The 25,489-nt window shown below is 40.7% G+C and overlaps 3 protein-coding genes across 12 annotated transcripts; all 3 read right to left on the reverse strand.

Moving 5' to 3' along the window:
- Positions 1-2,679: 2,679 nt before the first annotated feature.
- LOC125892316 (uncharacterized) lies at positions 2,680-10,679 on the reverse strand. Of its 4 annotated transcripts, none has more exons than XM_049582262.1 (8): positions 10,562-10,679; positions 10,310-10,446; positions 9,239-9,336; positions 7,464-7,544; positions 5,905-6,052; positions 4,540-4,619; positions 4,352-4,445; positions 2,680-3,864 (listed from the first exon to the last, which is right to left on the reverse strand). In XM_049582262.1, the coding sequence occupies exons 2-8, from the start codon at positions 10,419-10,421 to the stop codon at positions 3,455-3,457; spliced, it is 1,023 nt and encodes a 340-aa protein (XP_049438219.1). In that variant the 5' UTR covers positions 10,422-10,446; positions 10,562-10,679; the 3' UTR covers positions 2,680-3,454. The 4 variants fall into 4 exon arrangements, with proteins under 4 accessions (XP_049438219.1, XP_049438218.1, XP_049438220.1 ...); XM_049582261.1 differs by having other exon boundaries at positions 10,310-10,428; positions 10,520-10,673; XM_049582263.1 differs by having other exon boundaries at positions 10,310-10,425; positions 10,520-10,672.
- A 166-nt stretch (positions 10,680-10,845) lies between these two features.
- nsun5 (NOP2/Sun RNA methyltransferase 5) lies at positions 10,846-14,792 on the reverse strand. Its single transcript, XM_049582149.1, has 4 exons — positions 13,627-14,792; positions 11,925-12,135; positions 11,452-11,616; positions 10,846-11,159 (listed from the first exon to the last, which is right to left on the reverse strand). Exons 1-4 carry the CDS (start codon positions 14,549-14,551, stop codon positions 10,961-10,963), a joined length of 1,500 nt encoding a protein of 499 aa, XP_049438106.1. The 5' UTR covers positions 14,552-14,792; the 3' UTR covers positions 10,846-10,960.
- A 647-nt stretch (positions 14,793-15,439) lies between these two features.
- On the reverse strand, positions 15,440-24,452 carry mybl2a (v-myb avian myeloblastosis viral oncogene homolog-like 2a). 7 transcript variants are annotated; one of them, XM_049581858.1, is made up of 13 exons: positions 24,216-24,452; positions 23,915-23,974; positions 22,369-22,477; positions 22,155-22,226; positions 21,819-21,911; positions 21,493-21,713; positions 21,199-21,319; positions 20,994-21,047; positions 20,509-20,723; positions 19,539-20,241; positions 18,817-19,059; positions 17,571-17,771; positions 15,440-17,297 (listed from the first exon to the last, which is right to left on the reverse strand). In XM_049581858.1, the coding sequence occupies exons 1-13, from the start codon at positions 24,224-24,226 to the stop codon at positions 16,695-16,697; spliced, it is 2,706 nt and encodes a 901-aa protein (XP_049437815.1). In that variant the 5' UTR covers positions 24,227-24,452; the 3' UTR covers positions 15,440-16,694. The 7 variants fall into 7 exon arrangements, with proteins under 7 accessions (XP_049437815.1, XP_049437820.1, XP_049437816.1 ...); XM_049581863.1 differs by lacking the exons at positions 23,915-23,974; positions 24,216-24,452 and adding an exon at positions 22,604-23,385 and having other exon boundaries at positions 19,539-19,690; positions 20,075-20,241; XM_049581859.1 differs by lacking the exon at positions 23,915-23,974.
- Between the last annotated feature and the right edge of the window lie 1,037 nt (positions 24,453-25,489).

Here is a 25,489-nt window from a genome sequence, read left to right on the forward strand (position 1 = left end):
TGTAGCTGTGAAACCCTTAAGTGCACTGAATATTGTCTATGAATTCGGCATTTTATTTGGAAGAGCAGCAAAGTGCTATTTGTTTTTTCAAAATTCACTGTCTTAACATCCAGTTTCAATCTGAGATGAGATATCTGACTTCTAATAGCACAAAATGATTGACAGGACAAAGATGAGGTAATGGTTTTAAGAGGTGTAGAAATCGCCAAGTTCTTCAGACAGGATTATCAAGAGGTCATATTGCTTAATTACTTCAGGTCCTCCACCATTTTGGGACCTGACAAACTTCAAAATACTAATATAATAATTGCTTTAAACTAAGAATAGTTTGTCTTTTAAATATGATGCAGGTTTTTCTCAAGACTTAATGAGCAATCTCTGTCCAATCTTTGTGGATCTTTCAGGCTAAAATGTCCTTATATGTAAGCATGTACAGTTTGTATATATATCTCAGCCTCCCCTTCTGTAGTCTGTGTCTTGGTTAAGTTGGGGTAAAAGTGCCCTTGTGACTGGTTGAAGTCTGTAGGATCATACAAGCCCACATCCACCATGTGGTGTGCATATTTAATGTGTGTTAATAATTGAAAAGCCTATTGAAAGATTCACGCAGGCTGCAGCATGTGAATGTGTGTGTGTGTGTGTGTGTGTGTGTGTGAGCATGAAGTGTATGTGCGACACTTAGATGCACAGTGTGTGAGATATACTGTGTGGGATTTTAATTGTTTGCAATTAAGCAAATCAACATGAGATCCATGTTTCATGAGAGTTATGAAACAGGACTTGACTCTACCTTAAGATAGATTTTCTATTTAATTGCTGATTTGCATTTAGTGGCTGTGGGGTTAAACCTTGTACATCCAAAGTGTGCCAAGAACAAAGAAAAACAAGCTCAACTTTGGCTTAAAAAGGTATTAATTTATTTTATTCTGTCATAAATCCAGTAGTTCTGAGCATTACTTGAACCTGCAGAGGTCAGTTTTAGTATTAAATTGATAATACTTGCACTTGTGTCAGGATATTTGGATTCTGAAGGGTTTATTCTGAGGTCAGCAGACATCTTTACCTCCATCTCTTCATGGATCTGAGGAATCTGTGTGATTTTGTATAAATCTTTATTCATCTATAAAGATAAATCCAATGGCGCTGCACACAAGCTTCACTCAAAAGCAACTGTTGTTTTTAAGTGTTTCATTGTGCATACATTTTAAGTGGAGCAGCCACATGCAGAATACGATAAGATCCCCTTTGTCCCTGTAACTAACAGTGTCCTCTTACTGTACGTCACAGCCCTTTGTATGCGGCGCTGACTGAACTCAGCTGGTGAGAAGGACCACAGAAGATTGGATGTGATATCTGGGACGACCTTTGACTTCACTCCTATAGCGCAGCAGGAGTCCGTCTGGTCTTTGAGGTGAACTGTGTGTGTCAGCTGTGAGTGTGTGTGTGAGGGAGAAAGTAAAATGGACTGACAGATTGTGTGTGTACATGTAGAATATGTGTGCGTATGTTCATACTGCACCCACACTGTAGATGCTGGGAGTGCAGACAGGCGGGGCGTTCCTGTGATGTCGGCCGTCTAAGCATCTGTCTGTATATCTGTCAATCTGTCATATGGATTGTTCTCCACTAATGCACAGACAAACCAACACACACACATTATAGTGCATATGACGACATGTGGAGTGGCTCACACACCTCCTGTCAAACAAAATTTTTGCCACTTCAGCACCTTCCAAACGCACATACTGTACATGCAAACATGCAAAACCCCTTCATTAAGACATGGTTGCGGCACATGAATTAATGACATATAACCTACACGTAATAGACACTACACACTAATTATGCACTCACCCATTGAAACCACACAATTTGAGGGCGTCATCTTGGCCTTCAGGAAATACAAATCAACATTTTTCACCATTTCAAGATTCATACAACATGCAGCCATGCTTCGATCCTAAAAGCAAATTTTACACAATGATGGGAGTGTGTGTGTGTGTGTGTGTGTGTGTGTGTACATAGGTTTAGATTTACAACATGCACATTTGTCCCCCCACAATAAAAAAAGAAAGAAGCAGAGGACTTTATTTTGACTAAATATAAAGACAATTCAAAAGGGGACCCCTAAATCCCATAGTGTTCAAACTAAACCTTCCCCCTTGTGTGTGTATGTGTGTATACATGCACACTTTGATGCTTTCTCATACTCTATAGTTCCAGACAGCGCTACAGGGTTCCCCACTTCCTTCCACTTCATTGAGCCTCCCCCCACAGTACACACAGACACGCACACGCGAACATTCTACCTCATGGCTAGTTTCTCAGACACAAAGGAATATTAATGTACAGTACACTGTGTCATTATATAGTTTTAAAGGGTCCGTACATCTCAATTAAAAGAATAAATTGTCAATATATATCCTCTGCTGAGACAAATGGGACCCCAGTGATACTGAAAGACTTGATTGGAATTGAGTTTCTGATGCTCACATGTTGGAGATTTAAAAACTGAAATGCTACATCTCTTTCCAGGTACAATGTCCTGCTTAGTCTTGATATTTGAAAGACTTCACAAAGAATAGTTTTCTTTGGTGACTATCTGTGTGGCTTAATAGCACAAAGAATTTAGTGAGAAAATGTTTTGTGATTTTGGTGAAATGATCCTTTAATATATAAAAGCTAAGAAAACAGCAAATGAGAAGAAACACTTTTTATTTATCTTTACAACACACTTCTTCAAAGTGATTTGTATTCAATGTGAACATTAAATCCAACTCGAAATAGAATAAAAAAAACCTTCAGAATTTCATTCATTTTACACCATATCTCACGTACACAATATAGAATAAATCAGTGTAAAAGCTTAAAACTAAACTTAAAACACTGAGCTTTTTCTTACTGCTGACACTAAAACACTAAATAGACGCTGGAATATAAGCATCTCAGTGCAAATATATTTAAGCCTGAGTGAGAAGCGTCCCTCCCACATTAAAAAGCACTTAAGCAGTGTGAGCACACGCTGAAGGAGAAAAGTGTTCAATCTGTTTAACAGCATCATATATCCAGTGGGTAAAATAACGTCACTGAATATGAGGGACATTATTTGAGGATGTATAAAAGTAAAAAGAACAGATAAGTTCAAACTTGTATTTCCCCACTTCCTGAATGCTCTTTATAATGTATGATGTAAAAAAAAAATGTGTAACAGAAGGTACAGTCTGTGTGTGAACAAACTAGTATGGATCAAAATCAACAAAAGCGGCAAAAAACCTTAATAGAGAATTTAACAGATTTTCATAAGCATTTGCATTTTATTTTTTCCACTATGGGGCTGTTCTGTGTGAGATGTTTCTCCCCTCCTTTACTTTACTCCTCCTCCTCCTCCTCCTCCTCCTCCCTCCCTCCCTCCCTCCTGTCACACCCAGTCAGTCAGCTTCCGACCGCCCCCTCTCTAGCTCCTGTACTCATCCCCGCAATCCCCAATGAGTGCCATGAGGTCCCTGGAACGTCTTGTCACTGCTTCAATGGCGGCATGATCTTCTGCCGTCAGCTTCAGGTCAGGGCTGCAGCTACGCAGACTGTCACTGATGTGTTGCCCCGCCCCTGCGACGCCGAGACGACAGCCCACAATGACCCCGCCCACCGCAGGGCGATCCAGCACATACCGTGTTGCCACGCTGGCCACTGAACAGTCGTGTCTCCTGGCAGCGGTCTCCAGGGCAACAAGGAGGTCCTGGAAAAGGCTCCAGCCACCCCAGGAGTTGATCATGGTCTTGTACTTGGAGAGGGAGGCGGTGTAGAGCTCCGCCCTGGAAGTGGGCTCCGTCTTCCCCAGATAACGCTCTGAGAGTAGACCACCAGCTTAGAGAGGACAGGGGTGGAGGAGAGAGGGAGACGAAGGAGTTAAAGGAGTCAGGGAGGGTGGAGTGGGCGTAAGCAGAGGAGGCAGTAGGGATGGAGGAAGAGAAGAGATGAGATGGAGAAGGGCGGAAGAGATGAGATGGAGAAGGGCGGAAGTGAGAGAAGGTAGAGAGGAGAACAAGATGGGAGGGGAGAGAGGGCGGAGATGGAGACCATTGAGGTCAGGAGGAGGATGGGATGCAGAGATGGAGGGAGAAGAAGAAGAAACGATGACAGAGGGGGATACAAGAGGAGAGAGGATGTGTCGTCACGTCCTCTGACTCCATTTTAGAAACCCTCCATTTTACATCTTTACACCATGATGATAAATCTACTGTTCACACCATTAAACAGGAAGTAAACCTTCATCTTTGTAACTGCTCTACATCTCATAAAAACATTAATATATCATGACTGGATTTAAAGTTTAATGTGTTGTGTATCTCACCCAGGGTGCCGTACGTGAGGAGCTGGATGTTGTTAGCCAGACAGAACTGCTCCATCTTGGCTGCAGGTCGCTGGTCGATCAGAGAGTACTGAACCTGCAGGACAGACACATGAAATACATGTTTCATAGCTGCACTGCAGGAGAGAGTCAGACGGAGTGTTGTGCTAACGTGCAGGTGGGAGTGTTACCTGGTTGCTTGAGATGCGGATACCTCTGTTGGTGATCTCCTCCATCCTCTGTGTGTCAAAGTTAGTGAGGGCGAGCTCTCCTGAGGGAACAACAAGAACAAACAAGTCTTCTCAGAAAAAAAACAAAGATCCCTGATAACAGAAAAGAACAAGAAACAGATCAAATTCACTTTTTTTGACACTTAAGACATACTTTCCTGCTGACAGAGAGTATGTGAATCCTTTAAATTGTGTGTGATCAGTATTAAAGCCTCATTTTTAAAATTATTCAGCTTGCTGTTAAAATGATCCAGCAGTTTTCACATAATCACACATGACATTTTTGACGTGATCCCTTCAATTTGATTATGAAGCTGTATTTGCATGGGACCAATATTACCTGTGGACCTCTAGTAATGTGTAATAATTGCAGAGGTTGTTCGTGATCTTAAAAGTCCCGTTTGAATCTGGCAGGTCCATATTTTGTCAAGTAAATTTTTTTTACTCCAAATTACCTACCACATTTCACCAAACACAGGTCATGTGATAATATTAGTCTCGTGCAAATTGGCATCTCTGTGATTTGGGGTTGTATTATTATTGTTACACAGAGCCCTGACATTATATCTGGAGAATAATGTCAATAACTTTATGCAACATACAGACTTTTTCTAATCCAATGTGAATGTGCTGCACGAAACACAGAAGTAGGGGGTAATTTCTGAAGTTCTGGAGTTCCTCTGGTAATACTAGTCCCGTGCGAATGGGGCTATAGATGAAAAGTAGACCTTCTCAACAAAGTTAAAGGTAAAAGATTTTTTTTTTTTTTTTTTTTTACAGTAAACACTAATTAGAAAACGAAATTATTGTAAAAACATAAAAAAGCACAAAATGTATCAAACTTCAAACTTGTTGAGCTTGAAGGTTTATTCTCGACCTTGGAAACAGCAGCTTGATGAGACATAAAATCTCAACACAAGGACCACTTAGTTGGTGTTTTGGAGGCTTTCAACCACACTGCATGGCCTTCCACAGCAGGTGGAGTTTCTGCAGTTGAAAAATGTGGTTGACAGCTTTAAAAACCCCAAGTAGGTGGAACTTTTCTGAAGACTAAGTATGACTCCTCCTGATGATGATGAGCTGATGAGGCCCATGAGATGCAGGTGAAAGCTTTAACAAAATAATCTTAACTCAAGGACCACTTATTATCTTTTTCCAAATGATCATTTCGAGGTCAAGAATGAACTCATCTCAAACATACATAAAATGCAGCCTATAGAAATAATAATATATTGCAGTTTACCAACATAGTGTATGTATGAATACTGTGTATGAAGTTCATTTGTAGATCTTTACAGTATTCATTGCGTAGCTCGCTGTACGTACGTATAACTCCCTCCTGCTGCAGGTCAGACAGGTGTCCCAGTGCGTCCAGGTATCTTTTGTCTCTATAGTCCCACCAGTGGAACTGAACACAGTCCAGACTGTCCACCTGCATACGGGACATGGAGCGCTGCAGCGCCTTCTCCACCACCTGCACACCCACACAGAGACACGTCAGCCCATGTTTCTACTGTTGTCAGTAAAAATAAAGACATAGAACCCATTTAATGTGTTTCATTCAACCTTAAGATCCAGATTCAGAAGTCTATCTGCAACAGAATTTAATTTAAATGTAATAACACAATAAAGAGACATGCAAAAAAAAACTAATTTTGATTTAGAATTCCACTGTCAGCCATGAGAATGAAGCTTTGAGGCTTCAAACTATTCGGTACAGCTGTAATGTGTTCTGACCACTACTGATACTGGATCTTTGAGGGGAGAAATAACATACCACCAATAAATGTGATTTCTTGATGTGAATTGTTTTCACAGTAATAAAACAAAGCTCACAGAGGGAATCATTTAACGAGACACAACACCAACACATTTCCTGTGTATTTCCTATGCCGCTTCACATTGAGCGCGGTTACATGCACACCAATAAACCGATCATTATCTGATTTCTGGAGTTACCAGATTATTCAAGAGGTCATGTAAACAGCATGATCCGATATGCTTTAATCAGATAAAAGCCATTATCTGATTATGAGAAATCGGATAAACACATCTAGCTTTTCCCCAACAGTCAGATTATTCGGTGCATGTATATCCTTTAATCTGGTTTCTTTCTGGTTTTGCTATTTTATACTCCCACTCCACTACATTTTAGAGGGAAATATTGTACTTTCTACTCCGCTACATTAATCTGACAGCTTTTGTTTCCTTTCAGATAAAGATTTTACATAAAATAATATATTTTATATTCTCAGTGTTTAAATTGTCACTTTTATTTTATCCTACTTATATGTTACGCACTTTGTGTGACAGGCTTATATACAATACACTTTTATATTGCACTTTGCAGTACTTTTACTACGAATCTACCCAAAGTATGTAAAATTGGCTCCACATTGATAAACTACACATTAGAATGCTCTCACATGTATTTGTTAATGATAAAAACAAACAGTACTGTAAGAATATAAGCTGTCAGCATGATGAGTGCTTTATTCTGCAAATATATGACTTGCGTACTTCTCGAAGTTTTTCAAGGATATGAGTACCTACTATAACAGAAAGTTTGAGTTGTATGTCATGTACTTGGGGAGAAATCCAACTAAAGGACTGAATCATGTAAACCAGGTTTTTCTTATTATCAGATTACTGAAGTGCATGTAAACACGTCAGACCGGATTATTACCATTACCTGATTATACACAGTTATCTGATTATTGTGTGCATGTAAACGTGCTCAGTGTTGAGTAGCCCAGTAAAGGTGATGCCTGGTTCTTTGTAAAGACACACACTGCTCTCTAGTGGATGAAACTGGTCTTACTGTAAGACATGGCAGATTGAGTGCGAGTATCACTCTTGTCTCGACACATTTGTCAGCGGCTCACCTTGCGGTCCATTGGTCCTGTCCTCGGCACGAATTTGGTCAGACCCTGCAGAGGGACATCACTCCCAGAGGATTTGTACTTCTATCGATCAGATAAAGAGTAAGAAAAATTATAATTACAAACTACAAATGTGAATTGAGCTATGTCTTGCTTTTGTAGCTGGCACTTACATATTGTCATCTATTGATTTAATATCTTGTAAATTATTAAATACTGCACAATTGTTTTTTTATCTGCCGGAATTACTGTACAGCAACTTATTTAGAAATGATGCAGGAGGTATATGTTGATCAGTGAATTGTAAGGCGACAAGAATCTGGAAAGCATGTGTAATAAGGTAAAATGTGAGACAGAGAGAAAAACTGGTTGGGGGGAGAAAAGAGCTCTCTGTCTCTCTGCACATTATTCCAGGTGAGCGGCTGAGACCATGGTCGATACCATTAGACTGTCACAGCACATCAGCCACAGAGACTCTGATCTAAGCCACACCGGGACCCGTGAGTGTGTGTGCATGTGTGTGTTAAGAAGAATGGCAGAGAAAGCATTAGCTCCTCCTCAATGCTTCTGTGAGTGCTTATGTGTGAGCACAGTGTTGGAGCATTTCTTAATGCATGTGTTGAGTATCTGCAGCTCTGTGGAGAACAGACACTAACAGCTGGATGGACAAATCAATAACTAGGAAGGACTGAGCTTACACGGTCACACAGTATGAATGACAACTGTGTTCGTCACACTTACCTCAAGAAAACTGTATTCAATTATACAGTTTCTCCTGAATGCTGTTAGTTTACTTAAATGTAAAAAAAAATATATGTTATGGAAATTTATTTCTGGCTTATATGCAACTATTTAAATGTTTTTTTTCTGAGTTATGGTCATTTTCACTTCATTGCTGTTCCAAAAGACAATTCTAGGAATGCTTTTGGGAGAATTTACAAACAAAACAGTGTTTTTTCAACAAGCAGCCTGTTTTCTTATGGAACCTGTTTCCTTTTCTCTGTATCTGTTTCTTGCACATGTCACACACACAAACAGTGGCCTCTGTGACACACTACCTTCAATCTACAACAGTGCATCAGCTCCCTCTTGTGTTTTATGTGGATGGATCAGGGGAAAGAGATCACATCTCACTGTGTGATGATCACTGATGTCTACAGATATTCCCAGTCATCAGCTAAACTTAATTTACGTTTACATGTAAATTTATATTTGTTTTTTGTATTGTTTCATTTTTTGTTCATTGTTTTTTTTTTTAGGTTCCATACTGATTCTTTTTTTTTCAACACATGGAGTAGCATTATTGCCAAATTTTAAAACATTAAATCAGACATGGGTACAATTAGGACACTTCTTGTACAGGGCCTTTGTTGCATGCCATCCACATCAATTAACTACTATTATTATTAATTATAATAATATATAATATAATATAATATAATATAATACAATATGTTATAATATAGTAATTATTATTATTACAGTTTTTAACAGTTATTCAGGGGACAAGACACTTGAGTTACATAGCTTTTAGCCAACAGTGAGGTTTATTTTGAAATCTGCACAAACTAAATAAAATGATTCATAGTACACCTGATTATCATTTCATTATTCTCATCTTTGCCACTGAATCACTCCTTATGATGTCATGTATTGAAGAGACAGAAACTGAACGAAACTGAACAAAACAGCAAGACAGACGACACGCATGTGTAAGCAAATAAATTTATCACACTTTGTAAAAATGAATACCTTCAAGTGTGTGTGTGTGTGTGTACCTTGTTGAATTGTCCAAATATATCCTCTGCAGGCCCATAAATGTCTGCCATGTCAAATGTGGTCAGACCAGCGTCTACGTAGGCCTGCATGGCCTCAACTGGAGAGACAAGAGGGAAACATTTAGAGATTAAATGCATATATAGTTCATCATCATTATTATTATTATTATTATTATTTGTAGTTAAGATTTCTATTTTCCTTTATTTTGACACTTCTTTTCCTCACTTACTGTACTTCCTTTCCTTCCCTTTCTTTAGCACCGACTGGATCCTTTCACTCTTGTTCACTCATTAACCTGACTGAGTTCACCTGTTCCCCCCGATTTAAACCCTGAACACCACTTCACTCATTCTGTCTTCATCATAAGCAGTTTCTTTCCCATTAGTTTATCCTGTCCATCATAATTTCACTGAGCATTGTTTATCCTGATGGACATTTGTTTACTTTGATTTAAGTTCTAATTTTGTATTTGTTTCTTTCAGATTTAAACCCCTGACTGATCCTCCTCCTCCTCAACATTATCATCATAAAACAGCAGTTAGGCTATGCAAAAGGCAGCCCAGTTGGAGAGAGTAAGTTGCAAAATCACATTTTCATTAATATTATTTGTGTCTGAATCTACTTGACCTTTAAATGTTTTCTTGAGCTCGTTCAAGCTGTTCCAGTTTTTGTTACACTATGGGACACAGCCTTTCTGCACAACCTTTGCACACTGGCAACTGAGGGACCTTGAAACATGGCCTAGTTTATCTGCTTTAATCACAATAATCTGTTAACTGCTGTAGCAGCATGGTATGGTGTAATAAGTGGCAGTCCATAAGCTAAAATAAGATGACAGTGTACCCTCTTCCTGTGTTTTAATTATTGCATTTTTAAACTGGCACAGTCTGGTTTGACAAGTGTACCATCTAAACTTCATGATGTCTATTAAGTGATTGAATGTATCATAAAGTATCTGAACAAGTGTATTGATTGTTTTCTTTTCTAAGCTGTTGATCCTGTCTATGGAGTCCCCAAAACACCAAGATGCTTTGAAAATGTCTGCACCCATGTTATAGGTTAATGTTCACCTGCTTTGGCATTATCCACCGCTCCGTGCGCCCCGGACACCTGCCACATCCCGTTCAGCACACGACAGATCTCCAGACCTCCGGACAGTCTCACTTTGGGCACCGTGGACATCCTGCTGCTGGTGCCGGGGAAGTAGCTGCTTTAGACGGGTTTGACAAAATAACGTGATGGACAAAAGACACACTTGTCAGTCAACTTCATGCATTCACCTGTTAAAACCTGCAGGATATAAACAGCTGCAAAAAAATTACTTCACGTTTCTGCCAAGACGCAGCCGACCAGCCGCCAGGAAAAACAAACTTCAGCTCACAACTGTTACAAAATATTTTGCGTAAGTGCGTTATAAAAGCCACGAGTGTTTGAACCAATCGCTGACTGTTTAGCCGGAAGTACACTTCTTCTTCTATAGCAGGTTAGCTGTTGCTTTGCTGCCCCCTGCTGGATAAAAACTGTCACTGGAGAAACACAAAACACCTGAACCAGTTTTTTAAAAACTTTTTGCAATAAATCCAAAAATAATGACACAGAGACGTAATACAGTAAAAAATAATCTTTACTTTTCTGTCACATTCTCCACATTAATAGAGCTCTCTACATAACACACTCCCTCCAGACAACATGCTATAGCAGTCCCGTTTCAAACTCTTCCATCACTCCACTGCTGCTGCTGCCTTCTTCTTCTTCTTCTTCTTTTTCCTCTTCCTCCTCTTCTTCTTGCCAGGTGTGCCTTCAGCCTGTCCTTCTGCAGGTGTCGGTTTGTCCTCCGTCTCTGAAGCTTCAGACTCTTCCTCTGATGATGCAGGTCTTTTCTCGCAGGTGGGCGGGCTGGGTGGTGTCACCTCTGGCTCGCTGTGACAGAACAGACAGCTACAGTCAACCTTTGCATCTAATGTCAGAATAAAAATACTGCTCATGTGTACTAAAAGCTTCTTTAAAACATGTTAGGTTCCACTTAGTTACAGGTATGGAATCAGCATTAATTTACAGATCTGATGCACTGGCATGTACTGTAAATAAAATTGACTGGATGTCCCTTGGAAATACAAATTTTAAACAAATATGACTAACAGCATTTTTCTAAATTATTACCATGGGATTTAAAATGTTATTTTATAACTTTACATGACACCTCAGTATTTACCTTATCTGAACCACTGGCTCCTGCTTCTTGTTCCCGGCCTCACTGTGTTTCTCCAGCAGAGCCACAAAGAAACCGTGTGTGCGGGTCTTGGCTGTGCTGGCACGCAGGCACTGAGTGAGCGGCTGCAGGCCTCGTTCAGGCCACTGAGGCAGCAGATGGACCAACCTGGAGGAGAACACACAAACACATTCAGGGAACAGCTCCATCAACATTGATTTCTGAGGTCAAAAACTGAGAGCTGGTGTCTTCAAACAAGCCCCAGAACTATAATAATGGCAGAGTGGACAGTCAAATGCAAATGCTCCACATGACATGACCCAGACAGAGAACACTGTCTGGAACACTGGCCGCGTCTTGTCAGAAACGTAAAGCAAGAGAAAAGAGAACAGTGGAAAAAGCACATGCTCAAATGTTTGCAGATACAGAGACATCACTAGGTTTGCTCTAAGTCAGTGAGAGTGCACTGGTGCTACCTGAAGTTGGGGTTCTGCTGCAGACAAGCAGCGACAACGTCCTCGTTCTCCTGGCCGTGGATGGAGCAGGTGGAGTAGACCAAGCGCTTCAGGCGAGGGAACTTGAGGCCATGGTTCAGGCACCGCAGCTGGAAGGAGGCCAAGGAGGCCAGACGAGCCTGAACCTTCTCCTGGTCATCAGAGGACGGGTCGTCCCGTAGACATACCATACCTGGACCACACGCACAGACAATAGACATTTATTTCAATCCTAATATGTTTGTATCAAGGCACTCTAGTGTTGCATGTACACTAAATATACTGGTTAAAGAAAAGTTTAATACTGATGCAACAATGTGTACGCAAAATTGTACTGTTGTAGCTGGTCATGGTGGAGCCCATTTATCTGCTTTGGGTACAGTCAGGTACTTTTGTCCAGTGGTTTTGTCCCAACCTAAGGGGTAAGGTCCCTCTAAAGGGCCTCCAGATAAATCTGAGAGGGAAATAGGTGACTAATGGGAGAGGAACAGATGAAACAGTTCTGCTACACAAATCTATCTTTTTTCTAATATTTGCTTTTTGTGAAATATTGGATAATTTTACATCTTTGAGCCTCAAACGGTTGTTTCAGTGAAACCATGTGAGAAGTTTAGAGGGGAAATGTCTCTGCTAACAGCTCAGACATCTGAAATGTGACAACAGGCCCTGAGTCCAACTAAATACTAACTTAAAGGTCAAGAACCACTGGTTTAATCTTTAACAATTAATTGTATTTAGAAGAAGAAGATATACTTTATTAATCCCTGAGAGGAAATTCAATTGTGTTCACTCTGTTATCAATACACACAGGCCCAAAATACACACACAAATACACACACATGCAGGACCAATACATGCATTAAATGGAGAGATGTCAAAGCTCGTGGACAGGTGCCCCAAGCAGTTGGGGGTTTGGTGCCTTGCCCAAGGCCACCTTGGCACTGCCCAAGGGGTGAACTGGCACCTCTCCACCCTCCATATTTGGGCTGGACGAGGGACCAAATATGGAGGTGGGAATTGAACGAGTGAGCATCCAGTTCCCAACCCTGGTCCCTATGGACTGAGCTACTGCCGCCCTTTTAATCATGTGTATCATGTTGTTGTTGTTGTTGTTGTTGTTTTTAAAATTTAATTTCTTAATCTGTAAAAGAATCAGTAAGTATGGCTGTAAAAATAAATGAAGTTGAGTAAAAAGTACAAGAAACTCTGAAATGTGGTGGCAGTGAGGTATTAAGTTGCATAAATTGTCTCGGTATACTCTAGTTAAGTGTGCACACCTCAAAATTTTTACTTTATTAAAATTCAGAATAATGTCCTTTATGCTTTCCACCACTGGCAAAAAAAAAATGTAATTTCCTAAACCTGTACAAGCTGGACAGAGATCTGACTGTGACCCAGTGACCCCTGGCTGTGATGATTTAGGGAATTAAAAGAGCTGGTAAGCTGACAGTGATGTAACAGGAGGGATGCAGCAGTGAGATGCAGAGGGAATAAGCACTAAAATGGTTTGTAATAACTGCCTGATTGCTCAAGATAGATTGTGATCATATACAATTGCATGATGCATGAATCATGTGACTATGAAACTATAGTCATATGTTTCATGGGCTCCCTGGGATGTCAAGGACTTGTAAGCAGATGATCAGAAACCTGGATAACACACAGGAACAACTGGATACTCTACCTGACCCACTGCAGGATGGATCCAGCAGGACATACTCCACATCTTTAAACTGCGGGCTGTCAGGGTCCACCTTCAGGAAGTCCTTGTTGGCCAGCTGCTGACAGGTGACCCCAGCTCGGAGCAGGAGAGTGGACATGGTGGCCAGGCGCTTGGCATCCAAATCAAAGGCAAACAGCCTGCCCTTGTTTCTCATGATGGCTGCCAGGTGGCTGGTTTTGTTGCCAGGAGCAGCGCAGGCATCAATGACATGACTGCCAGGCGGGGGGTTGAGGAAGTACGCTGGGAGGCAGCTGGCCTTGTCCTGCAGAATGATGTGTCCGGCCTTGTACAGGAAGTGGTCATGGAAGTCAGTTTTAGGAGAGAAGACCAGCAGCTCTGGCAGATGCAGGTCCTTCACAAAGTTCTTCCCCTTCAGGATGAAGTCATCCAGCTTGGAGGCCTGTCCCCTGTAGGTGAAGCCCTCTCTCTTCAGATAGTCCACAGTATCCTCTACAGTGGTCTTCAAGGTGTTGACACGCACATACCTGGGCAGCTGGTCCCCGACACGTTGCTGGACGCTGGCCGGGAGCAGGTCCTCATTCCTGCTGACCTTCTTCTTCACCTTCATGCGGGCCAGCACCGCCTGCAGTCTGGGGCGATGCTTCATCATCATGGTCTTCCAGGAGCCGCCGCACTTCACCCCCTGGCCCAGCAGCAGGTCATACACCAGCACTTTGGCCAGGGGCATCCTCAGCTTGGTCTGTTTGAGCAGCTTGGTGGACTCGATGATCTCCTCCAGGACGGAGGAAAACTTCTGAGTTTCGCATACCAGAGCGAACAGCTGCTTGATGTTGGAAAATTTGCTGTCGTAAACCAGAGTTTTCAAAGCGCCCTGCTTACTCTCGGCTTTCTCCAGGATCTCAGCGGCTTTCAAGTACAGAGCCATGGCGAAACCTAACTTTAGCTAGCTAACGACTACTCCGTTAGCTTATCGGCTAACTTACGCTGTAGTGTTTTTCTTTTGACAACTGGCCTGACACATCCCTCGTCCTGCCGGAGCTTCCTCTTCTCTATGTGGGTACAGCGAGCGGCTTTGCTTACTTTATTTACGTTTAATAAATACAGCTTCACACTTACTTCTCCACCATGCACATGGCAAACGGAGGGTCGTGACTCCGGAAGTAGTAGCCGACGTCAGACTGTTTTCGTCTGACGTAGTGGCCTTCCCAGCCAATCACCGATAACTACCTAAAGATAATATTAGTGCACTTTGTTCATTTTACTGTAACTAATATTACACACCTTACATATGAAACACGTTAAAAGTCATATTCTAAAAAAAATAGTAAATATTTTTATTCTATTTTTATCTTTGCTCCTTTTGACTGCACTTTTGCTATTCTAATGATTTTTTTTTTATTATAAAGTATATACAATTGCAATTAATTTAGTATTTAATTTCACATTTTGTATCTTTTTTCTCTTTATTCTTTTTCTGTATCTTTGTATCTTTTATTGCTCTGTAAAGCACTTTAAGTTGCCCTTGTGTATGAAATGTGCTATACAAATAATGCTGCCATGCCTTCCTTGATTTCCCATGGCCATTTTGGTACTAAATAAGTTTTCTGTTACTAGTAAATTTTATTCTTCCTAATCCTTTCAATCTGGGATGTACGACATAAATTACTTTATATACTTAATTAGTCATCCTGTCACCCTTTTGAGTGACTGTTCTCAGCCGATCACAGTATTAATTATACTCAAACTAAGATAGCGCTCTTGGAAAACAGAAATTAACATGAAAACCATAGGCTTCAGGTACAGGAAACTGTGAAGAGAATAGCTTTATTCTTTAATATACAACATACATTCTCTGGATATTTCCATGTGGCGACACAAGGGGTGAAAGGACTCAAGTTCACTCTGATGTTTATTACCTGTGATCAATCATCACTGCTATAAAATCAGTCAGCTGTCATTCAATATAAACTTTAGTTTTTTTAAAAGCATACCCATCTAATAATGTCAACATAAAATACAGAGTGACTTTTCCCATCAACCCCATCAAACATCACAGTCCAGTAAAGAACAAAACAATTGAACGTCAAGGCTTTCGAGAAAGCAACGCATTGTGGCAACTTTGAAGCATTGCTGACCAATAACCAATGTAAAATATACACAAATTGTAAAAAGACTAAGACAATACACATGGCTTTTACAAAAAGCTGAAAAAGTGCAGCCTCTCATTTAATTTACTGTCACCTGATACACAGTCTGTCTGCACTTACTGTATAACATACACAACAAATAAATTACAAGGAAGAACAAAAACATGATTACAAAAATGTACAATGCATTGTCTGGCACTCCTAAATTTTTACATGAAAACATTACTCATTTTTTGCTTTAGGTACTGAATAGCCACACTGTGTAGGAGTACAGCAATAAATATCCACTTTCTGCGTAAAGAAAACACAGGCTGATGTTAAAGGTATAAAGGTATATGTGGGTGTGCACTGTCTGACACACTGGGTTTTTTTTTATATTACCAGTAGGAGTCACAAAATCAGAGAATATTTCAAATCCTACACATCAGGACTTCGACCACAGATGCATTTTCTCCTTTGTCTTTGAAAGGTTAGCGGCAGCAAAAGTTTTTCCGAGAATTCTTGTTCTAAAGGCATTTTAATTCTCACTTCATATTACATTTTTAGTGTTGCATTATGCTCAAGTATGGGAAGTATTTAATACATACTGCTTGAAATGCAGTTCAGCTACTTTTTGTGAAGAGAAGCGACCTTTTACTTTCACTTTCATAGAGAATTGACTACAGTCTGTACTCATCCTGCTGGCTGCCATTGTGCTGCATCTCGTTATTTCTGCAAAACGGATATTTTGAGTAGCTTGCCCTTATCTTCAATGTACTTGTAATATATTTTGCTGCTGTTAACTCCTATTGCAAGGTTGAAACATTGTTGTTCTCAAGTACCTGATAGTGATAGTGTTAGCTGGATGTGAAAGCATAGTATTGAGTACAGAAAAGCAAGTGTGGAGGACAGAATAACCAGAACCAATAATCACTTAACTCATCAGTGTTTAGTGGCCCCACCAGGTTTTTTAACAGTTTTTGTCTTTAAAGAGTTTTTGTATAGAAGCAGTCTCTCTGTGGTGTGTGATGGCAGGCGGTTCCTCTTGGCTTTTACAATACACACTGCCATCGGACACAGACGGTCAAAGCCACCTGAGGTGGCCGGAACTGCCAGCAGCTTCCTAGCGATGCCCTGGAGCGTAGGGAACCGAGTTGCAGATTTCCAGTAAGACACACTGGAGTTGCTTTCCCACAGTGGTTCTGCAAGGTACACGTCAAGCTCTGACATCTTCATTGTCTTTGCGGGCGGCTGAAGAAAGTTAAAGATGGACTTGCGCTTGCGGTCATTTCCACTTACTCCCTCGCAGTTGTTATCATCTGAGCTGCCACCAGATGCCTCCATCAGCGTGTTGTCTCGGCTCTCCTCTGCGCCATCCTGGTCCTTTTTCAACTCCTTGCTTGTCTGGTCTTTATCTGTCTCTACAACGGGAGATGCTGAGGCCACCACACCTCTTAATGTGGCTTCCACAATGTTGCGAGCTTCATATTTTGATGGGGGAGTTAAGAAACCTGTCTGGTCCTCTTGTTTGGCATCAGAAAACGGCTGGAAAAAAACATTCAAGCAAGGATGAGAGTTCTGATTGTGATTGTGGACAGGTACGATACACATATTTGTTTTTGATGCACTCAAATATGTAACAAAAAGCCTAAATAAACACAGCTCTACAGAAATGTATAGGAATAAATATAAATAGGATATAAGATGCCATTTGATGCAATTTTGCAGCCCAACTTGAAAGTTTTTAGTTCATCAACTCTGTGGATGCAAAATGGTAAAGCATGACAAGACACCAATACTTCTGTCCTAATTCAATACCTGCAGTTTGATCCTGGGGTCGAGCACAGCCGCTAATATGATGTCCTTCTGGTGAATCAGGGACTGGAAATGTTTGTGGAGGCCTGTGCGCAGGGCCTTGTTGAAGTGGGTGTAGTTGGTGACGAGGCTCTCCAAGGTCTTATCAAGGCCAACGAGGGAAGGTGTGATGAAAGAGATGGTCACTCCATTTCCTTGCAGGACCTGGTTAACAAGAGCCAAAAAAGTAAATTATTTCACATCATCTTCAACCAACAACACCACAATACTACATTACTGTATTTCCAATACAATATTTTCAACAATATTTTCAACGATAATAAAAACTAAGTCCAGGCTCAATGCACGACTGACAAGTAGCGACATTAGTGCTGCAACATTAATGGATTCATAACAATGTTTCAGCAAACTTTTGGTTGCTGCCAATACACAGGTTAGACCCGTAGATGCAGCTGGCCACCAGCCCGCTGTGACTCCCACTGCTGGAGTTTGTGCTGGCTGAATTTGTGTTGCGATAATCACTAACTAAAGGTCCATCTCTGCTCTCCTCTCAGTGAAACAGTCTCCTAGTGGCAGAGAGTGAGGCGGGGGGACCGTGGGGTGCACTACCTAACTAATTCTTGCCTCATTTGTGGTCTGATAAACAATAATATATCAAATTCAGTGCCCCATATTGGTGTTTTCCTAACTACTATAGCTGTCACATTTCATGGGACCTCGAATCTGTTTTCCAAGGCAATGCAGCCATCGAGGCTTTCACCATATAGTGTGATTTCATCTAAAGTAGGTTGTTTAAATGATAAATAAAGAAATCTGTTGTCAGTGTGTGTGAGAGAGAGACAGAGAGCAAGAGTGTGAAAATGGAGCAAGGAGAAACTGGGCAAACCAATTTGCTGCATTCTACAATGAAATAAGGATTTAATCCATGATAATATAATAGTAAAAAAAAGAAAGAAAAGAAAATCAGTATGTGACAGTCAACACTGACATTGAGGTGGCCACAAGTAAATCAATGGATGGGAAACACTGCACAATGTTTTAACTAGCTTTGTTTCAGTAATTCAAAGTGCCAAACTCAGAACAAATGTCTGTCAACAGTCAAAAAAACAGTAATAGAAGAAAACCATGATAATTTGGTAATTCCAGTATAAATAGGAGAGGCTTGGTTTCCAAAAGGTAAATTAAGGTTTAAAAAAAACACCTCACATATTTACAAGTTATACGACATTAACTTTTTTTTTTTTTTTACCTGCAAGGCCTCCTCAAAGGGCTCAAGCAGACCCAGAATGTCGATCACTTGCTCCCTCTTGGCCATGATCAGAGGCGGGACGCTGGCTGTGTCGTTTGCCTCTATGCGAGCCTGGGCTAGGAGAGTCATGACAGTGCTCCAGGCGGACTCCTGCACCATACGGCGTAAAGCTATCATCATGGAGTTCCAGCGACAGTTACTGGAGGAGTGGCACAGGGACACATTGCACTCCTTCAACAAGACCTAAACAATAAAATGATTTAAAAAAAAAAAAAAAAGAGGTCAAGTTGAAACAATTCAGGAATTAAAAGTCTTATCTCTTTGAGTCTCTGCTGCTGTGAACTTACAAGAAAAATTTGTCAGACCATAATTGTACAAGTTATAAAGGTATAACTGTGATGTTAATTGTTTCATCTCAAGTAGCACAATGTCATTATGGTCAGAACTTGTTTAATTTGGGATTTCACATTGATTTACAGCTCACACAAAAAACCTTTACATAATCAATACAGCTGATGTTAGTGAAAAAGGTTTATGGATAAAGATATATTTCTTCTTAATAAAGTCTGGTGTGTGGCTGCACAAGTAAAACACATACTGTCTCATTTGGATGTAAAATTTATAAAATCTGAAAAATGGACTTCAACTGAATTATATACTTTTGTAAAAAGAATGTAATACAGTGTAAAATAGACTTGCAAAATCCATTTTATTTCTCCTACCTCGCTCCAGTAGGCGCTGCTCCTAAAAAAAGCCACCACATTGTGGACCTGTGAGAGCAGGTTTTCCACAACCCTGGAGTTCTTCAGTGCCTCCTTAATCACAAGCTGCAGTTTCTGGGCCACACAAGGGGTTTTGGTCCCAATCTGAAGCTCTGAAAAGGGGGACTCTGTTTCAGACATCTGATCTGACAGAAATGCCACCACCTCATCTCCATCTGACTCGCCCCTGTTTGATGAACACATGATCTTGTAGTCACAGAACAAGCTGTTCCCAGCCAGGCCTTCTTTCGCCTGGTTGGTGAGGACGTAGCCGATGCTGTGAGGAAAGATGCCGTAGCTCAGCAGCACACCTTCAAGCTCCCTGGACACAGCAGTGCTGAGATTTTTGTGGCTGAGGTGACGGAAAGCGACAATGGGACGGCGGATCTGCCAGGAATCACTGACAAAGTGGAGCTGCACCACAACAATTGGCTCCTCTGCTAGATGGGACTGATCCCCTGCCCAGAGGTCAAAGGTAACATGAATGGCTCTCTCACCATCTTTGGTTTTGGCAAGGCAGGCTTTAAGGTCGCGGATGAGCTGAGGCTTGATGGTTCTCTCCACATCATCGTAGAGCTGTAGACCCATGACACGCTGGGACAGCTTGTTGCATTCAGGGCTGATGGTACTCATGAATGACCTGAAGCCTGCGCCTTCAACAAAACTGCAGGGAACAAAGTGAAGATATATTGGCATTGTGCATTTTCAAATGATATGGGTGATATGTGATCCAGACTGGTGGTTGGATGTCTATTTCGTATGAATACAGAATAGACAACTGGTCTTCTGCTACAGTAATTCAATATATGGCAGAGAAGGCAGACCCATGAGAGTATTTCTTTGACTTGGGATAATACAAATTGGGTATTTTGACAACTTTGGACAACAACCCAACAAAGAAACAATCACAGCCATTCGCGCTACAAGTCACCTGAGTGGCAGCATGTCTTCAGCGATCATCCTCAGTGCTGCTGTGACAAACTTTTTCTGGTCCACTGGCGCAGCTACTGGTGCAGCGCCTGAGCTAGAACTGGGACTGGAACTCGAACTGCGGGGATTCATGGACGCTAAAGTCTGTGGAGGCGGAACGGCTGTCTTCTGCTTGACCTTTTGACACTCCTGCTTCTTTTCTTTCTCTAGAAAGATCTGCAGTAAAGCAAAGAGTAGGAGAGTGAAACAGAGAATATCATGTCGGAAAATATATAAACATTTTGGAATTTTTCTATGACAGTCATGCATCCATGACCACCTCTAAAATTCTAAAGTCAGCTCTAGTGATTACCGACTTGACTCTGTTTGGGGGGTAATACTAGTGTAGCTGATGAAGCTCTGCGAACTTCGATTGTTTATCCTTGGATAAAAGTTTAAAATCAAGCACAGCTAAGTCATAAAATAAAATCATCACAGCAAACTTACCATTTTAGGAGTTACTGGTTCAGTGTCTAATACAACGTCACACTTGAAGTCCACCTGTAACATAACATATAGTCAGTGCACAACAGTGTCTTTGCTGCAAAATTTTTATGAATACACCAACATATTAAAATTTGCTCACTCAGAAATCATTGAAATAAATAACATTTGTAAAAACAGCAATTGCTAAACTAAATAATAACTGTACCTCTCCTTCCACAAAATGTTGAATATCAAGGGAAATGCTGTCAGCATCATCTTTGTACAAGCCCGACTCTGCTTTACGTTTGACGGTGCAGTTCCAGTGATTTTTCACTGAATTGTCCGTCCTGCAAGAGGAATCAAAAATTCACATTAAAGTCTCTGTGACATTTCTGGTTAAAACAGGCTGATAAACTGTTGTGTTTTTTTCCTTGTTTTAAGACAAATTAAATAATACATGTAACCCTCTGTCATCCGTGTTGTTCAATTTCAGCAAATTAATCACAGCTAACCAACCCACCTTCCAGGGAGCAGCTTGGCAATCTCAGCCCACCGGTTTCCGAGAATGGAGTGGGCTTTATAGATGATGAGGTCTTCTTCATTGGTCCAGGAGCTCTTATTGACCAGTGGGTCGAGGTGGTTGTGCCAGCGCTCACGACACTGTTTCCCCAACCGCCCCTTCAGTTGTTTGGCAATCAAAGACCAATGTTTGGTGCCATACCTGCCCACCAGCTCTATTATCTGACCAGAGCAAAAACATAAGTTAACACAGGAGTACAATTGAGATTGGATAATATTAACTACAAACTGTGTTTAAGCCAAGGCTGTATCAGATGTGTTGCACACCTTTTCATCTTCCTCTTTTGACCAAAAGCCCTTGACCAAATCAGGATCTAGATGCTTTTTCCAGCGGTGCATACAATGGAATTCTGTCCGCCCCTGCCAAAGCAACAGACAGGTTGTTTTGAAGAAGAAGAGGGGATACATTATCCAAGAGGGAGAAATAATCAACATAGAGTCAGGTTAGTATTCAGAGAGTTGCATTTTTCATGTTTAACAACCTGACCGACACAATGTCGCAAGCCTCCCTGGCCTTCCTTTGTTTGACTTGACTAAAAGTTTACATTGCTGATTCATTCGTTCCCTCACATTTAAGTGATTCTGCTTCTACTGAGTACTTACCGGAAAAAAACTGGAAATGGTTTTCCAATCTTTTTTCCCAAAGTTGTTGATGAGGATTTTGAGATTTTCATCCTGCAACCGAGAATAAATCAGTTCAGATACAGTACCATTTAATGAAAGTTTTAAGGTCAACTTTTAAGTACCGCTTATATTTAACACAGTTTGTTACTTTTTAACATGCTAACAGAGGGATCAACGTCCTCTTTTCACTCACCTCTTCCTGAGTCCATTTGACATTACAATTGGTGCCATCGTTCTTGGTACCATCTGCTGTGTCTGAGTCAGTGTCATTGCACATATTACAATCCCCCTGTTCTTCCATGCTGCAACCACACAGATAACAAATAATTCAAACATGTAGTAATGGATTCAACACATAGAGATTAATAAGAGTGAGACGATGGACTAAATAGTGATTAGACATCTCAGCATACAAAATGTACACTGACCTGAACACAATATGGGCTTTATAATGGTCCTGTTGAGTTTTGATGTCATTTAATCCATTTAAACATTTAGAACAGAATTCAATTTGCTCTGCAATGATGTCATGTTGCAGCTGCAGATGTAAAGACATGCCTGAACCTACTGTTTAACTAAAGCAATCCCTTTAAACAATAGCAAACATGTCCATTTCTTTATGAAGTGTTTAAATTTTATCTTTAAAGTGCCCAAATTAAAACACTTTGAATGCAATTCCTGAATCAGTGACAAATTTAAACATAAGTCACATGCCACTGCTGGCTAATGACGCTCAATAAAAATTGTTCTCTACAGTACACCCCACAATGCCACTTAAAAAACATTTTATATATCCTGCATGTTAGTGTCAAAGTCTATAGTAAAGACAATGAAGATACTGGACAACCACACTAACCATAAATTCTATAATGTTCAGGTTTGATTGATACTGTCTGAGAAGTATTACGTTAACCACACTTTATAATGAGGTTACAACGATGTTTAAGATGACTACATTGTACTGAAAAGTGTTAATGTTTAGTAGTATCCCATTTAAAAATATGAGGGTACGCCTATTTGAAACGCACAGTCCAGTGTTAACGTTACTCTCCTATTCGTTGCCAGTGCGAAAACAGTTGAAATTTGCTGCTGAGTGTGCTCAAGAAATTGGTTGAAGCCAAGGGATACAGAGTTGCCACAACTATCTTGGTAACAGACTTGCAAACTTGCACGTATAAGACACAATAATATACAACTAAAACTATAACTAACTGCACTGACGTTAGTAAACTTGGAGTCTGTGTGTATCACTTTCCCGTCCTGCAGTCTTTTCAGCAAGCATGTATGCTGGGCTCCACAACAGCGAGCTAGCTTCACTGTTCACTAAACAGTTGACATAGCTTAATAGCTATCATTAGCTGCTGCAAAACATAAGCGTTACCACGACATACATGGGACTCGTTTGCTTGCGTTGTATATCTAAACACAAGGTAGCTCTTAAGACAAAATTATTGCAATGAACTAGTCAGAAATGAATGTCACACTAATTAAACTTACATTACAACTTGACTGTACCTTCAAGCTAACGCTAGCTAACTTGGCTAACAGGTCCCCCAAGAGCACGCTCAAGGAAACGTTGGCTGTTAGTTTAGAAAGTAGAGCGCCTCTAGCGGCGCATGTAGCGCTGTGCAAATACATGAATGATAGAGGCGAATATGAGGCGTTTATGATCATTTCGACGGCAGTGACTGTACGTAAGTTAGCTGACATGATAGTAGGAAGAACACAGACATGCCTACCTAAATTTCAGATTGTGCAACTGCCTCTGGAATACAACCGGATCCAGCTTTTCCAGCTCACTATCATGACACAACAGAGCAACAGCTTTTAAAAGGACAGAAAGCTAACAGTCGTCTCACTCACTCTCATACACACTACAGAGCAATGTAACCGCTACATTTTACTACTGTAACGATTGGTGCATATAAATTATTACTGCTACGAGGCATTTCCACCCCGTGCGTGGTACAAAACACTTGTTTTTACAAGATAGGTAACGTTAACATCCAGGAACGTTAGTGTGGTGTCTCCTACACTTACCCGCGCGACATCCCCTCCTCTGTTCTGCTCGTGATGCAGACCTGAGCTCCCAATGGCTGCTTCAATAGTTAAACTGTTACTAAAATAAACGGTCTTTTGAGGAATTAATTAAAGCTCGAATGACACACGCTTCTTGAAATGTGTCTTAATTATTAAAATACAGACACAGTAAAACAACTCCTGAGGTTGTATCAGCAGAAATTTACCCGGGATTGAAAGCCAAGGGATGCGTTCAAGAACAACACCGCGGCTACGCAGCTATACTCACTCCCCGGAAACGGTCTACGTGAGCGCCTGTTTCAACCGACGCTAACGGCTAATGGCTACTGTAGCTCAGAAGTTCACCCTGGTCCTTTAACATTTATGTGAAAAACTCCGTTCTTAAAATTAAAAAATGTCAATTAGGCATTTGTAAACGTTGTACTAACTCTTGTGTAATGCCAACAGTAGCATTAGAAACTTTTAAACAACATTAACATCTTCACTGCTGGGTCACTTATTTCTGCTAGGCTACAAGTCATGTTAGCTTTAATGTAATCCATCATAATTGTATTTATTTCAGCCCCATTCCAGCTTTGTCTTCCTTAATATTCTGTTGAAGGGTACTTTTATTATTGTTAATAAGGTTAAAGTGAAGCGGTAAGTTTACAACCTCCTTGCCTGTTTCAGTCTTTATCAGTGTTGCTAAGCAACAGCTAAGCGACAATAGCTCATAGTTAGCCTACTTAAAGGATAACTTTGGTAGTTTTCAACCTGGACCCTATTTCCCTGTGTAAATTGGTCAAAGAGACTGATGGGAACAATAATGTCACATATTATGCCAGTATTGAGGGAGCAGGCAGGGTCGGCAGCCCCGTAACATGCTGTAATGGAAGCACACAGGGCAATTGAACACCTTCACTGTATGTCCAGTGGTTATTTTCACCACACACTGGCTCAGATTGTTATAAGCGTCTTAAGCTCCGCATATTATGCTCATATTCAGGTTTATACATGTATTTTGGGTTTCTACAAGAACATGTGTACATGCTTCAATGTTCAAAAAACCCGTTTTTCTCACACTGTCTGCCTGAATACATGTGTAATCACCCGGTCTGAAACACTCTGTTTTTCTATGTTTATAGACTGTTTCACTAGAATTACATTGTTAAACAACAGCTTGGGTACATGTTTGCATCCTGTCAGGTGACAACGAAAATACAAAAAAAGAAACGATCTCACTTGCCAGACTTTGGTGTCAAATCTGTTGGAGTCAATGGGGCAGACACTGCATA

This window comes from Epinephelus fuscoguttatus, linkage group LG7 (genome assembly GCF_011397635.1).
Source record: "Epinephelus fuscoguttatus linkage group LG7, E.fuscoguttatus.final_Chr_v1".
NCBI lineage: Eukaryota > Metazoa > Chordata > Actinopteri > Perciformes > Serranidae > Epinephelus > Epinephelus fuscoguttatus.